This window comes from Paraphaeosphaeria sporulosa (genome assembly GCF_001642045.1).
Source record: "Paraphaeosphaeria sporulosa strain AP3s5-JAC2a unplaced genomic scaffold CC84scaffold_2, whole genome shotgun sequence".
Lineage (NCBI taxonomy): Eukaryota > Fungi > Ascomycota > Dothideomycetes > Pleosporales > Didymosphaeriaceae > Paraphaeosphaeria > Paraphaeosphaeria sporulosa.
Genome location: NW_017253361.1, coordinates 4,929,767 through 4,944,941, shown reverse-complemented (window position 1 = coordinate 4,944,941; position 15,175 = coordinate 4,929,767). Strand labels below are relative to the sequence as shown.

General features: G+C 54.7%; 4 protein-coding genes across 4 annotated transcripts; 3 read left to right on the top strand and 1 right to left on the bottom strand.

Annotated features, from left to right (window-relative positions):
• Window positions 1–78: 78 nt before the first annotated feature.
• Window positions 79–6,007, bottom strand: CC84DRAFT_1161842 (uncharacterized protein). The gene has a single exon (XM_018177843.1). It carries the CDS (start codon window positions 5,600–5,602, stop codon window positions 164–166), a length of 5,439 nt encoding a protein of 1,812 aa, XP_018041429.1. The 5' UTR covers window positions 5,603–6,007; the 3' UTR covers window positions 79–163.
• A 140-nt stretch (window positions 6,008–6,147) lies between these two features.
• Window positions 6,148–10,774, top strand: CC84DRAFT_1256761 (phospholipid-translocating P-type ATPase). Its single transcript, XM_018184654.1, has 4 exons — window positions 6,148–7,553; window positions 7,616–8,484; window positions 8,532–9,476; window positions 9,527–10,774. Exons 1-4 carry the CDS (start codon window positions 6,589–6,591, stop codon window positions 10,573–10,575), a joined length of 3,828 nt encoding a protein of 1,275 aa, XP_018041428.1. The 5' UTR covers window positions 6,148–6,588; the 3' UTR covers window positions 10,576–10,774.
• A 451-nt stretch (window positions 10,775–11,225) lies between these two features.
• Window positions 11,226–12,605, top strand: CC84DRAFT_1082436 (HET-domain-containing protein; the record flags this gene model as incomplete). The annotated part of the gene is made up of 1 exon (XM_018173983.1): window positions 11,226–12,605. A coding segment is annotated over one exon (1,380 nt), but the record flags the coding sequence as incomplete, so codon positions are not given.
• Window positions 12,606–14,685: 2,080 nt separating this feature from the next.
• On the top strand, window positions 14,686–15,165 carry CC84DRAFT_1161838 (uncharacterized protein; the record flags this gene model as incomplete). Its single annotated transcript, XM_018177842.1, has 1 exon — window positions 14,686–15,165. The coding sequence occupies one exon, from the start codon at window positions 14,686–14,688 to the stop codon at window positions 14,905–14,907; it is 222 nt and encodes a 73-aa protein (XP_018041426.1). The 3' UTR covers window positions 14,908–15,165.
• Window positions 15,166–15,175: the final 10 nt, after the last annotated feature.

Below are 15,175 nucleotides of genomic sequence, written 5' to 3'. Positions count from 1 at the left end.
GGATATTCAATCCGGCAAAACCACACACATACTCATACAAGAACAGCCGTTGAAGGTATGGGATGGGCATATCATGCCGCGTCTACTCTTTCCTTCATTCAAAAGCCATATCTAACAACACCGTATCTCGTGATAACGCCTTTGAATCCCATACAATAACAGATCACGGCTTCGCCATGACATCGACATACCGCCCGCCCTTCTTCTTCCCCTTCGCTGCACCCTTCCTCGCCTGCGGCGCACCCAGCAGATCGTCGATGCTGCTCGCCGTGCTCATGCCTGTGCCCGGCCTACTTGGCGGACCAGTTGGCATACTGGGTCGCGTCAATGCTGGCGGTCTCGGACCCTCGTTGTCGGATGGTAAGCCGGGTGTGCTCGCCCTTGAGCCGGGAAGACCCATAGGCGGCGGCATGGAGGAACTCCTCTGCCCGAGCCCGGGATTCGACGTCGGCGGAAGGGGCAGGCCATTCGCATTGGGTAGAGAGTTGGGAGGCCCCATGGCGCTTTGCGTTGAGACAGCCCTGCTGGGCGGACCGCTGCGTGGTGGAGGTGGAGTCGCCATGGGTTTGGCAGCTTCCGCCGCGCCACCCTTGGTGTTGACCCACTTCTTGAGCTCAGGGTCGTATTTGAAGCTGTTCTCCTCTCCAAGCTTCGCTTTGATGGGCTTATTCGTCGGCATAGCATTGTCCTTCTTGGCACCGCCGCCGAACCAGCCGCCAAGCCAGCTGCCGGACTTCTTCTGCGCAGCGGCCTCCTTGTCGCGCTTTGCGTCTTCTTCCGCGGCTTTGCGGAACGCTTCATCTGCGAGGCGGTCGTTCTCTGACTTGGAATTGGATGAACCTGAGATTTTGAGAGCTGCAGCACGGGTAGCGAGGTCATCGTCATCGTCATCATCCATGAAAGACTTCTTGGGCCTGAGTGATTGCTCCGCAGAGTCTTCTTCGGATGGCTGGTAAGGTTGATACGACGACTCGAAAGAGCTGCTTGGAGGTTGGAAGCCGCTCGATAGAGTGGGCGAGTCATCGAAGCTGGCTTGAAGCGGCTGGAAACCTCCATACGATGGAGTAGGTTCTGCTGCGGCCGCCGCAGGCGTGGGTTGGTAAGGGCTGCCATAAGACGGCTCGGAAGCGTTGTACTCTGTTCGGAGAGGGGAGTAGGAATGCGCTTTGGAGAGGGATGGTACATGGGGGCTAAGCTGGGCTTGTTGCGGTGAGGCAAAGGAGTTGGGAATCTGGGGCGACGGAATGTAAGAGTCGGAGACTGCGCGCATTCCTACGCTGCTGTCGTTGGACTCTAACGAGGGACGACCCTGGGGCTCGTACTTGGATCGGGTGGACTCCATCGATGTCCTGGGCGCGTGGGCATTCGAGGGTGCATACCTAGAGTTTCCTGGGGCAGATGGCGCAGTGGGAGCAATTCCAAAGCCGGAATACGCTCCGTAAAGGTCCGCGCTGGACTGAGTCGGGCTTAAGGTTGGTGTGCCACCAGCAATCTTCCCAAAAGGACCGGCTTCTCCAGCTGAGGCATTGGAAGCGGCATCCTCGTCATCGCCCGCAACGAAATTCGTGAACTTCGAGAACAGCGAGCTTGTTAGCTTGTCCGTGTTTGTTATTGTGCGCCAGGTTGAGCCATCCTTAGGAGAATGCGATAGGCGCTTACTGAGATCATCGAGCATTGCCACGAAGCTACCATTGAAGTAAGGCGAGATTTTTGTAGTGGCTTTCATGGATGCTGTAATGGCGTCGCAGTAGGCCTGAGCATCGGTCCGGTGGCCGTACTCTGCTAGTTGATATGCGTGAGCAAGCTTGTAGTTTTGCAGGTGTGGGATTATGAAAGAGCCTCCTGGGGCAGACAAGGACAAGCCAAACTCATACACTTCGGTCAGCAACACCGGGTCCAAGTCGATGCCCAGGTCCAAGGGATTCTTCTTGTGATCAGCACCAATAAGCACAATGTTAGCCTCGGGATCATCCACGCCGTTGATGTGAGCTCTGCTCCGCGCAAAGATGAAGCAGATGTGCGCTGCTTCAACACGACCATAGCCTGCAAGCAGTTTTCCAAGGGAGACTAAAGCCGCTGGGTCACCTTCACTTCGGTTGTTCAAGACGAGTGTGAGAGTCTCGCGCCATCTGTCGAGACCTTGGAGAGCATTCTCGGCGGTACCAGCACCATCCGTACTCATCATCTGGAAGCCAGCTCGGGCAGAAGCAGGGACTAGTTCGTCAATGCAATCGTCGTGATTTCCGGCGAATATTTCGTAGAGCACAGCAAGAGCTTGGTTGTTTCGGCCCAACTTCTTAACCTCTTTCTGTACAAATTCTTGCACGACTTGCTTCCAGATGTCTTTGTTTAGTGTCGAAGACAGAAGCATGGCGTGTGCCCATAGTCGCTGGTCCACCGCATGCCAGACAGCCTTTTCACGGTCGCCTTTCGTGAGGAGTGTCCTCAATTCCTCAACAGCTTTGGGATCCACAGGATCAGCCTGCACGCCGGTAGTGTTTGACCTCGGTCTGCCCACTAGTTCAGCCGCCGTGGTGAACGATCCCTCGCCATCAGCAGAAGCGTCCGCGTCGGCTGCAAATATCTTCCTCACAGCCGCGTCGGCTACCGTGTTACCATCCAGTACACCGTCATTGTCAATAAAGACCTGCAAGACTTTCCAAAGCAGGATCTTTTCTTCGAGTCGCTTCAGCTCATCCGCGCTATGTGACAAATCCAGTCCTGGACTTTGTTGATGCGCTTCAAGCGCTCCTATCCGTTGAGCGAGCCATGCCGACACGTCCTTCTTCTTGCTTTTTGCCTTTAGCGGGCCCGGGAACTTTGTGATATCTTCCGACAATGGGAGAACTTCTTTGACGCTTTGAGTCCGAATTTCACCGGGGCTGCATTTCACCATCGGTGCTGATGCGCCACCCCCATAGCGAGGTACCTGCTTTGGGAATGTTGTCACTGCCATTCCACCCAAGCCCCACTTGAAGATTGGGTAGCCTCTCCATCGCTCCAGCGGGTCAGCTGCACGTTCATCTGTAGGTGCGATGCAATCGTATTGGAGCGCAGGCTGGCGACGCGGAGGTATGGTGTTCACATCCTGTGAGCCAGGTGCGGCATATGTCGGTTGAAGCGGTCCACCAAAAGCAGCAGCTGATGGTTCCATGTTCGAGAAGCTTCGCACAGGCGGCAACTCTGTTTGCGAAGGTGCTGGGGCCGTGGATGCGTCCATTGGCTGATACTGAGGAGTGTAGTTGCCCTTCTTTCTCGGCGAACTCACAACAGACGAGGGCGTGCTTCGTATCGGTGGTGTGGCCGTTCTCGCAGATAGAGGAGGGCCAGCTTGCTGTTGTGGTTCTTCTGTCACGCCTTCCAAGGAACTCCGAGACACATCTGGTGTGTGTTGCTGTGCATTTACCGCTGATTCTTGTTGCTGTCGCGAGGTGTGGTAAGCGAGCGGGCTAGATGTACGAGGCAGATAGTTTTGGGATGGCGGTCGAGGAGGTCCTCCTAGTGGAGGGGTAGTGTGTTGATTCAGGGCCTGGGTAACCGACCCTTGTGGTGGTGGAGCAGGCGAGTACCTCGCGTTTGCAGCTGGAGCAGATGGGGGAGCGGGAGAATATCTTGCGTTGGCCGGGGGCGCCGAAGGTGCTTGCGATGGTGCTGGCGAATATCTGTTCGAGGGAGGTGCTGGAGCAGGCTGTGGTACAGGCAGACTGTTGGCCCGCACAGGCGCCGTGGGCTGCTCTGGGAAGACTGGCAAACGGTCTGGCTGCTGCAGTTGGGATATGTAATTGTCGGCATCTGGTTTGAACTCATTCCTCAAAGAGGACCACGATGCCGTGCGCTCTTTGGGAGGAAACCCAGGGGCAGGGGGTTGTTGCGGTGCGGCAGGCTGTGGAGTGTATCTTCCAGAGGGTTTCGGCTTCGAGGTAATTGGAAGCTCAGCAAAGAAGTCACTTGATGGTGATTTCGCCGGAGCTGCAGGCTTTGGTGGTACGTTTGGTGGTAAGCCCGTCATCTGAGGCTGATACGAGTGTCCGGATGAGGGAGGAGAGAAGCTAGAGGCTGACAAGTTCGAAGGCGGTAGGGGCTGAGGCGCGCCAGTATTCGACATACTGCTGGATCGTGGGGGTGCCGAAGGGGGTGCCGAGGGGATTGAAGCTGTGCGTGGCGCAGGTCGTCGTCGCGTGGTGACAATGTCCTCTGGGAGGTCATACGGCGAATGGTAGCCTTCTCGCGCTTTCGCGGCGAAGCTCTCCGCAGAACCAGGCATTCCGGGTCTAGATGCCGTTTGCTGAATTGGTGCAGGCTGACCATAGGCGCCGTAAAGAGCCGTTGGGGTAGGAATACCTGCCGTTAGACCAGGTTGCGCTAGGTTTGTGAGCTGCGGAGTGGGTGCCCCGTAAGTGTTTGCAGTTGGCTGCGGTGCTTGTGCGGCCGCAGGTGCATATCGAGTTGCAGCGGGAGCAGAGAGGGGTTGTGCAGGCTGTTCCGTTGTCTCGGTGGGTTCGTCGTCCAGAAAACCTTCATCGTCGTCCAGTTCGAATACGGGCCCTGCATCTTCTGTCTCCTCCAAGAAATCATCATCCAATTCCAGATCCCATGCGGAACCACCAGCTGCGAGCTCGCTGTCTTCCGCTTTGTGCACATGCGCGCTGGAGCTCTCCTCAGCGCCAGATTGCGTCGGTCCTGCAACCTGGGGAGCGGCGGCCCCAGCGAAAAAGTCATCACCATCGCCGTTGCCCCAGTCGTCAGTGACCTCGCCTGTGTTTCCGCCGACACTCGTATTTCCAATGAAATCGTCCCCGACAGTTGTGCCGCCCGCTTCGGGTCGCGGAGTGTGGAGGAGTGCTTGTAGGGGGGTCTCGAGTGCGTCCTGCGACGCCCCTCCCAGATCGAAATCCTCGCCAGAAGCTCCCCAGTCATCGCTTGCGGGCTCCGCGTCTGCAACCAGCGGCGCCTTCTCGCTTTCAGCCACCGCTTCTTCCAGTAGCGTAGTTTCGCCTTGATGCTCGTATTGGGCTTCGGGGTGCTCTACTTCTTCTTCCGAGGATTCCGCTTCCGACTCCTCCTCGGATTCCTCTTCCGAATTGTCGGAGGGAGGAGCTGGTGCGCCCTGGGTAGCTCCAACCGGTTCTTTTGCTGTCGCATCCTCCAGACTGAGAGACTCTGTCGCAGCTGCGAGGGCGCTCCCTTGAACATGAGCTTCATCAGCCTCCTCATCCTCCTCGCTCTCATCCTCATCCTCGCCTTCTTCCTCCTCCTCTCCCTCCTCGCTCGACGAGGGATCCTCGCTCTCGGGATCCTCGGCCTGCTGCTGGCGACTGAAGAAGTCCTCTCCCGACGGTCTCTCATGGCCAGGGACACCATTGCTCAGAGGCGCAGGTGTCGTCTCCACTTCGGGTATGGAAGGCACGTCATCCTCACTGTCCTCCTGGCCATCTTCCAGCGACGGTTTCGACTGAGGTATGATCTGCGGAGAAGGCTGCAGCTTGGCCGACTGTTCTTGGGCGGATTCGTTTTCGGGGCGCAATGCGGGATTCCACGACTGGGTGGCAGGCGTTGAGGAGCCGGCGTAGGCGTAGGAGAAGTTTGGCGCGTCGTCGTCCATTATGCGCGTCTATGTCGGTATGTAAAAGGGGTATATGCAAATACTATGCCGGTAAATCAGCGCCAGAAGAGACCCAACGCGGCACGGACGGTCGGGGTGGCGCGAGCATTGACAGAGGGTATCTAATCGTCGCGACAGGTAATATCTATGTTTCCGAGGCGACTAGCAGCGGCGTTGGTTGCACGGCTGAGGCAGCTACCCGTGCCTGGAGTTGGTTGACAGGAGGGCAGGCGCGGCCCAGAAAGGAGCAGGAAGGAGGGTCCCCTTTCCGCGACTCGACGCGAATGGACGTACTCGCGGAATCAAGACGTACCTGTACAACAGAAGTGAAGAGCCTGGTGCGTGTGCGCACAGATATGGCGCTCGCGGCAAAAGACACGCGCAACAATTATGAAAAGGCCACGATGCACGGCTGCATTGCCCGTCGAGTATAGTGAAGTAATGCAGGCTGTCTAGAGCCGACGAACACATGGCCTCTCCGCCGAGCTCCCGCTCAGCCACAGTGTGGCGCTCACTGATGGGCGGGCCTACGCAGCGACACGCAACCTGGGAAGCCCCCGTATCTGCGCGTCTTTCGCAACTACACGTCTTCCGCTCGTCTGTCCTCGTCTTGTCGCCTACGCTGCCCGAGCAGCCAAGCACGTCTGTGTGCACCGCCAGCAGAGCCGCATCCCCGAGACGCAACCTGGCCGCCTGGCGCTCCCCCATCAGGACACACGGCATTCCCGCGGACCCCCGACGCGCAACCATACGCCCACGAGTCGCTCCGAGCACGATTACCAAAGTCTGTCTGTAGAAAGGGCACCCAAATATCCCAAGATATAGTTTTAGCGACCTGTCGCCAGCTGGTTGCCTACGACACACCGCCCTGCCATCGTAACCACGTCCCTACGCCGCTGCGCCAAAGCCCAAGTACCGCGTGCGGCTTCAGGGCAGGCTTTACCACGATCAACGCTTCCCGTCGACCGCTCCGCGCCATATGAGCCATGGCAGCTCCACACCAATACCACCAGCCGAATGCGCCAGACGACGCTGATTCCGACCTCGAGCTGGATCTCGAAGAACTCGACCCGCTCGCCGGTAGATCTTCTGCCTCACCCGCGCGAACGACCTCGAGTGCGCCCAAGAAGCCCTACCATGAACTGGGCGCAAGGATACCACTGAGGAATCTGAGGGTGGGCAGGCTGCGCGGGAACAGGCCAAGGCAGGAGCCTGAGGAGGATCTACGAGGGTTGATAGAAGATGGAAACCGGCACTCCGACAGTAGTCACGGGCAGTCAGGCGACGAAGACTCGGCATTGCTATCCTCCCGCAACGATGCCCGCCCGAGACACAAGCGGAAGCCGAGTGCTCTGTCGCGATTCCAATCCAACATTCGCCTCCCCAGCTTCCTCTCCGCCGCGAGCCCAAATCGACAAGCCATACAATTAGGCCAGAATCTATCCGACCAAGACGACGCGGAAGAAGAGCACGACCCCACCACCCAGCGTACCATCGCCGTCGGCCAGGCCCAAGTTGCCCGATTTCCTGCAAACGCCGTTTCCAACGCCAAATATACCCCCTGGAGCTTTCTTCCACGCACCTTGTATAATGAGTTCTCTTTTTTCATCAACATGTATTTCTTGCTTGTTGCAATGTCTCAGATAATACCCGCTCTGAGAATTGGATACCTTTCAACATATGTTGTACCACTGGGTTTTGTCATTTCAGTCACCCTAGGAAAGGAGGCTTTTGACGATATTGCGAGAAGAAGAAGAGACGCAGAGGCGAATTCGGAACCGTACACAGTACTTAAATTCGAGGAAACTAGCGGAAATGGAGTTGCGCCGGGCAGGGATTCGAGCAGGAGGCGGAGACTGCGTAGAGGGAAAAAGGCAAGCGGCGGGCGCGTAACTGATATTGAGGACGAGGAGCAACGAATAGCCACGACTGGTGGTCTTCCCACTGCCAGGTAAGTTTCGCTCACAATGCAACATGCCCTTTTCGATACATCCAAGCTGATGAACATTCCAGTTATTGGGAACTTGTCAAACCTTCTCGGAGCTTGAAGGTTGGTGACGTAGTCAAGCTAGGGAAGGATCAGCGTGTCCCTGCCGACATGGTGATCCTGAAAAGTTACTCAGCAGATTCCGAAACGGCCACTCACTCTGCAGAAACACCGGCAGATGCTGGTGCCTCTGGAGAAGCGTTCATTCGTACAGATCAACTTGACGGCGAGACCGACTGGAAGCTTCGTCTCACATCTCCGCTTACGCAAAACCTGGACGTTGGAGAGTACACCCGACTACGCGTGACCGCAGGAAAGCCCGACAGGAAAGTGAACGAGTTCTACGGCACAGTCGAGCTCCAACACAAACGGTCACGCGATTACGATCCTCACGAACAGCAACCCCCCGCAAACGAAGAAGCCCAATCCTCACCACTAGGCATCGATAACACGATATGGGCGAACACGGTACTCGCCTCCAGCTGCAACGTACTCGCTGTGGTGATTTACACGGGACCCCAAACACGGCAAGCTCTTTCTACGTCCGCATCTCGGTCAAAGACCGGTCTACTGGAACTGGAGATCAACGTTCTCACCAAATTCTTGTGTATCTTTACACTCTCTCTGTCTTTTGTCCTGGTTGCTCTCAACCGGTTCCAGGACATTAATGGCCAGAAATGGTACGTGTCGATGATGCGATTCTTGATTCTCTTCTCTACAATTGTTCCCGTTGGGTTGCGTGTCAACCTGGACATGGGTAAATCAGTCTACGCATGGTTTATCGAACATGACAAGAGCATCCCAGGAACCGTCGTACGAACAAGTACTATTCCAGAAGATCTAGGCCGAGTGGAGTACCTGTTGAGCGATAAAACGGGCACTTTGACTCAGAATGGTAATAGATACAAACTCACTGTACGGAATGTAGCTAATCGAACACAGAAATGGAGATGAAGAAGATTCACGTCGGGACGGTCTCGTACGCCAATGAAGCCATGGACGAAGTCGCAACATATGTCCAGCAAAGCTTCTCGACTCCAGCCGGCGAAGCGCCTTCACTCGTAACACCGTCGTCAACATACGTCGCCCCCCTCACATCTGCAACGCGAACTCGCCGCGAGATCGGCTCGCGTGTTCGCGATGTAGTACTAGCTCTTGCTCTGTGCCACAATGTCACTCCCATCACAGAAGAAGAGGATGGGCATATGGTCACCAGCTACCAGGCATCTTCACCGGATGAGATTGCCATCATTCGATGGACCGAAGCGGTTGGGCTTCGACTCGTACAACGCGACCGAGAGTCAATGACACTTCAGTCCTGCGACAATGGCAACACTGTCGTTCGCGTACGCATTCTTAATGTCTTCCCTTTCACGTCCGAGAGCAAGAGAATGGGTATTGTCGTCAAGTTCTGGCAGGGACCTATCGATTCACCTTCGAATGAGGATGGAGAGACCTGGTTTTACCAAAAGGGAGCCGACACAGTCATGACCTCTATCGTAGCTGCAAACGACTGGTTGGATGAAGAGACTGCCAATATGGCTCGTGAAGGTCTCCGGACGCTAGTAGTGGGTCGCAAGAAGCTTTCAGCGCAGGCATACCAGGACTTCTCGAGCAAGCTTGCACAGGCGTCGCTCGCACTCCACAACCGTGACAATGCAGTCGCAGACGTCGTTAAAGAATACCTCGAGAACGACCTTGAGCTTCTGGGTGTCACTGGTGTCGAAGACAAGCTCCAAAAAGATGTCAAGCCATCCCTAGAACTCCTTCGCAATGCAGGAATCAAAATCTGGATGTTGACGGGTGACAAAGTCGAGACAGCACGTTGCGTAGCTGTAAGCTCCAAATTAGTCGCACGCGGGCAGTATGTGCACACCATCGCAAAGAGTAGGTCCACATACTTGGCATTTGCTGAATGGAGGTCTAACAGTTACCAGTGAAACGCAAAGACCTCGCTCACTCGTCCCTCGACTTCCTCCGCGGCAAGACCGATGCCTGTCTCCTCATTGACGGCGAGTCCCTCGCCTTGATGCTCAACCACTACCGTCAAGAGTTCATATCCATTGCCGTTCAGCTCCCTGCAGTCGTAGCCTGTCGCTGCTCGCCTACTCAAAAGGCTGACGTCGCGTATCTCATCCGTGACTACACCAAGAAGCGCGTCTGCTGCATCGGCGACGGCGGCAACGACGTGTCCATGATCCAAGCCGCCGACGTGGGCGTTGGCATTGTCGGCAAAGAAGGCAAACAAGCCTCCCTCGCCGCCGACTTCTCCATCGAGCAGTTCTGCTACCTCGTCAAACTCCTCGTCTGGCACGGCCGCAACTCGTACAAGCGCAGCGCTAAACTCTCACAATTCGTCATCCACCGCGGCCTCATCATCAGCATCTGCCAAACCGTCTACTCCCTCGCCTCCTCCTTCGAACCCAACGCCCTCTACCGCGACTGGCTCCTCGTCGGCTACTCAACGATCTACACAATGATGCCTGTCTTCTCGCTCGTGCTCGACCGTGACGTCGACGAGTCCGTCGCAAACCTCTACCCGGAGCTCTACGCCGAGCTCAAGCTCGGCCGCTCCCTCTCCACCAAATCCTTCCTCATCTGGGTCGCCGTGAGCATCTACCAAGGCAGCATGATCCAGGGTCTCTCGCAGCTGCTCGTCGGCGTCGGCAAGCCGTCCACCCCGGAATTCGGCCGCATGGTTGCAGTCTCCTTCTCTGTACTCGTTGTCAACGAGCTTGTCATGGTCGCGATGGAGGTAACGACGTGGCACTGGATTATGATTGCGTCTATTTTTGGCACAGCGAGTATATATTTTGGCAGTGTGCCGTTCTTGGGCGAGTATTATGATTTGGGGTTTGTGAGTAGTCTGGGGTTCTGGTGGAAGTTTGCGGTCATTGCGGCGATTGGGTTGATTCCGCCGTATGTGGCGAAGGTGGTGGGGAGGACGTTGAAGCCGCCAAGTTATCGGAAGGTGCAGGGGGTGTAGAGATTGTTGGGCTGTGGCTGTTTTGCATAGCGTTTGTTAGGGTATAGGTCTCATGTCTTGTTCATCTTATGGAAAAAGGTCCTTGTTATACCGAAATGGTTAACATCGGTGCCTCGTGCCTTCTGTTTACAAGCGGAACAAGGGAGAGGATCTCTCGATTAGTCATTGCTTGGTTAGTCAACCCCACCGTGGAAGCGTTCTACTGTCGACATGCGTACCATAAATCCTTCCACGCGTGTCCTATCGTTTTTTTCACTGGTGCCATCTCAACGACAACAACCCATCGAATCAGACTATCGTCTACAGTCCGAGGAGACCCAGCACTCCCAAGCACACAGAAAGAACGACGTTGCTACCCCTAAGTTCGGAGTGGCACTAGAACTTGATAAAGCCGGAGCAACAGATAATTGGCAGCCTACGCTTGACTCAGCATGACTGACTCAAAAGTTTTAAGCTCGCAAGGAGTAGGCCGCTGCAGGGTCTGCTTCGATATACTCGATCTCTCGCAGATCGTGCATGACTCTGGCGGTAGAGTCGCACCGGCGCCACGTCTTCTCGGAAGCATTACGGAGGTCACGAGCATGCCATGTCCGCACTCCAAGTCAATAAAGACCTTGTGGGATAGTGGCAAGCCGTTTGGCGAGCATGCTATGAACACATGGCTCATTGATCTTTGCTACCTCTTCAATGACTTTGCATTCCGATTCTACGACCAAGAACTTCCTGAACCGAATACATTTTATAGGACATTCAATTTGATCGCGAAACCTGGTATACATGGGCACACCGGGGCTTCCAGGGTTATTCAATCGGACTGGATCCACCCTGTGATCCCCCAGTCGTGGTACACCGCATGCCTCCGGGAGCATGGCCTCAAATGCGAAGAGCCGTCGTGGATGGCTGCCCAACCTTTGTCCATCGCGACCCCAGAATGGCTCGTAGATGTCAAAACATGGTGTCTGGTACCATACAATTCTGATACTTCCAGATATTTCACTCTCTCGTACACATGGGGAAATGCGAACTGTCTCCGAACGACCGCTGCAAGTCTTGGACTGTTACAACAACCAGACTCATTACGCACGACCTATTTGGGACAATTACCTCGCACGATCCAAGACGCAATCGGAATCACTGAGTCCCTAGGTGAGACGTATCTTTGGATCGACAGCTTATGCATTGTCCAAGACGACGCTGCTTCTCTGCATAACAATCTCAATAATATGCATGATATCTATGCTCGGTCAGCGCTATGCCTTGTCGCCTTTGCTGGGGTAGACGCAAATCATGGCTTGAATGGACTCGAAGGGATTTCAGGTCCAAGAGTCGTTGATCAACTTACTTTACCCATAGCTGATGGAGAAAACATATCGTGGTACAACGCTCCTCGGGCTAGATGGGACAGCTTTGGAGAACTACCTAAGGACATCGGACGGACTTATAATGAAAGGGGTTGGACATTTCAGGAGTTTATATTCGCCAAACGACGTCTCATCTTCACCGATGGGCCTGTCCGCTGGATCTGCGCCTGTACTATTTGGGGCGAGGATAAAATCGGCGACCTGGTTATAGACAACATGACCGATATGCCTTTCACGAAATGGAAAGACCGACAACGTCCTGGTCTGGCAAACTTCTTGACCGATGTCGCATCCGAGTACAACGAACGCCACTTCTCCTTTTGGCAGGACATTTTAAACGCATTCCTAGGAATACAGAACCATCTCCATAGGACCTTCTTCGGCGGCTTGAACCATGGGCATCCGGACATGTTCTTTGACATCTCGTTATTATGGGAGCCCGAAGCGGAAATAGCGCGACGGGGTTCTTCCGAGGACGCACCAACCGAAGGAAGATATCTGCCTACCTGGTCCTGGATGGGTTGGCATGGTGCTTTTCGCTTTCTATGTGATCATGAGTACGAGTGTTATGACCGCCCTTCAAATGGAATTCTGGGACCCGTTGCGCAATGGTTCACTTTTCAACCGTCCGCGCCCACGAACAGCAAGCGCCTCATCAAATGTGATTGGTACAAGCACAAACAAAATGCTAACCAGATCCACGAGAAATGGAGGCGACACCAGGAAGGTGGATTTGAGATTGGCGATGCGCAGTTCCGCTACACTGTCCCAGTGCCCTTGTTTGTATTGCCCGTCGACCCAGTCGAACAGTCACGGTTGGTATTTGCAGCGACAACTCGAGCATACTTTACAGCACGCAAGATCGAAGTACCCAGTCGCGAAAGGCAGCTTCGCGACCCGGAGCTTTGCGTCATACTCCACACGTTTTCAGGTGAAATCGCCGGCATCTTGCGACTTCATAACAAGGCAGATGAGGCCAACATCATTCAGCGTCAGACTGTCGAGCTCGTCGCAGTGGTTAAGGGATGGACAACGGACCTCTCTGACGTTGACGATCGTCGCAGGATTGCATGTTGTTTTGCGCTATGCATCCATTGGGAGGGCGGGGTTGCGAGACGACTGGGTACCTGTAAAGTCTTCGACAACGTGTGGGAGAATGAAAAGAAGCCGGTGGACCTAATCCTGGGATAACCTTATGTACCCAGTGTTTTGATGCTCTCCGTTCGTTCGAGAGCCAGCTGGTTCATCAGAGCTGAGGTTCGGAACGCAGAAGAGTGCATACTCTGATTAACGACCATGTATCTTCGACACCTTCTTAGATGTCAACTCGATCCTCGTTATTCGCATATATGCGTAGACAATTCGCGCCTCACAGACCGGTCGGTCGAGTTAGTAGTCTAGACAAACAGCTATTTAGAGCTTTTACCAAGACGGGCACTCAAGACCTCCCAGCTCCCGAGAACTGCAAGGTTACGAGAACGCTATAGCAGGAGCTAGCTGATTGGCCCTGGGGAATATGCCCACATAATGCGAGTGAGTCCCGAAGGTTGTTTGGGAGTAGGATTGATTGATTCGAGGTGGCAATGAGGAGGTCGATGCAAGCTGGAGTACAGAACGAGGGGCGTGGTGCTGACTGTCGCACTCCGCGATGGTGGCCCCCACGCCATCCCTCTCATCTCCGTTCAGAGGCGCAACGTCAGATGTAGACCACCGCATAATTGAGTACCTGGATTTTTAGGTCCTTGAAGCTGTACATCAGCTTCTACTCGGCCGCTTCACAGTCGTACTTGAGCCTAGCAGAGCTCGAATAGACCAGATTATGCAGTGCTCCGCTCCCTGCTGTTCCCTTGGCTGGACTGGGGCATAAATCGACACGACGCATGGTTCGAGATCATGCATGCTACTCCATGGCTTGAACCCAAGTGATTGATCTTGCAATTTTGTACGGATCGAGTTGCACAAACCTTCTCGGGGATTGTACGTCTTGGAGAAAATGAGACAGATGATGGGGTGGGATGCTGATCTTCAGCTGTTGTCCGAGACGCAAGGCCACTTTTGTCGTTGCGATGGGTCCGGTCGCCTGCCCATATCGCACCCGCCCTGCGATGTGTCCAACCACCGATTCCTCCAATTGTGCTTGAAATGAGTGAGAAACTGACTCCGTCACACGTCAAAGCCTTGCGTATGTCTCGAAGTACTTTCCGCCCCGGGTCGCCTGCAGGTACCTGGTAGTCCGCTTGAGATGACCCAAAATAGACGGAAGCACTGCACTCGAAGAGGTATCAAAACTGTTCTGGTGCACGGGTGCTGTGCCTTGCTGCAGCTGAGGCAGAGCGAGTGGGCTTACATGTTCCCGGAGATATCTGTCTCTACGCCGTGGCAGAGAAGTTTGTGTTGTGAAATGTCCACTAACTTGCGTGAGTATGTGTATTGTGAATTCGCGGCAATGGTTTACATATGGGGAGCAAGTACGTCTGGCTTGCATCTAGTAGTGTAGGCATGCTAGACACTACTTTCACCGGCCTTCTCTGTTCTCGCTTGGCGTACCGGTAAGCCGATGCCCTGCGCAGGTACGACATGGGTGCTGAAACTCCGTCTTGGCGGAGGACCATCGCGGGAGTATGTATGGGCGATGCAATAGGCAGTGAAAATTGATGGATATATAGCTTGGTCTTGGGATTTTGTCCTGTGCAAACTTCAAACGCAATTATCTTCGTTATTTTAAATCACATTTATCCATATCACAGTCATGGGCCGTCTTACTACCATTGCGGCGCTTAGTTCTTTATTCGTCTTGGGAAGCAATGCCCAAGGAGACATCTGCGAGAACGTAAAGGGCTTCTACAACTATGATGCCTATGGCGACTTCGACTTTACTGGCTTCTTCTCGAACGCGGATAACATTGGTCGTAAGCCATCCTGTTTCGAAGCCCACTCAATCCCAGACATACTCACCCATACGTCTCTATAGCATGCGAATGCGGACCCTGGAAGTACTCCCAAAAAATCATAAACAATGGATCCGCCGCAGTGCAGAACTACTACCTCGACACGCAGGGCGCGACAAGCGGCACCGAGACCAACGCCGCCACGGGCGTGTGTACAGAAGGCCTTCGTGTGTTCGAGGACAACACTTATTACTTTTCTAAAGAAGTGCTGCAGCGCAGCCTCGGCGACGAGGGCGACTGCAAAGTCATGCTCGGCGAGCAGTGCGCTGACGCGCTGAAGTTGCACTTCCT

Coding starts and splice junctions, on each gene's coding strand:
- CC84DRAFT_1161842 (XM_018177843.1), bottom strand. CDS start 5,602: ATGGACGACGACGCGCCAAACTTCTCCTACGCCTACGCCGGCTCCTCA.
- CC84DRAFT_1256761 (XM_018184654.1), top strand. CDS start 6,589: ATGGCAGCTCCACACCAATACCACCAGCCGAATGCGCCAGACGACGCT. Junction 7,554..7,615: donor GGTGGTCTTCCCACTGCCAG/GTAAGTTTCGCT, acceptor TGAACATTCCAG/TTATTGGGAACTTGTCAAAC. Junction 8,485..8,531: donor GGGCACTTTGACTCAGAATG/GTAATAGATACA, acceptor AATCGAACACAG/AAATGGAGATGAAGAAGATT.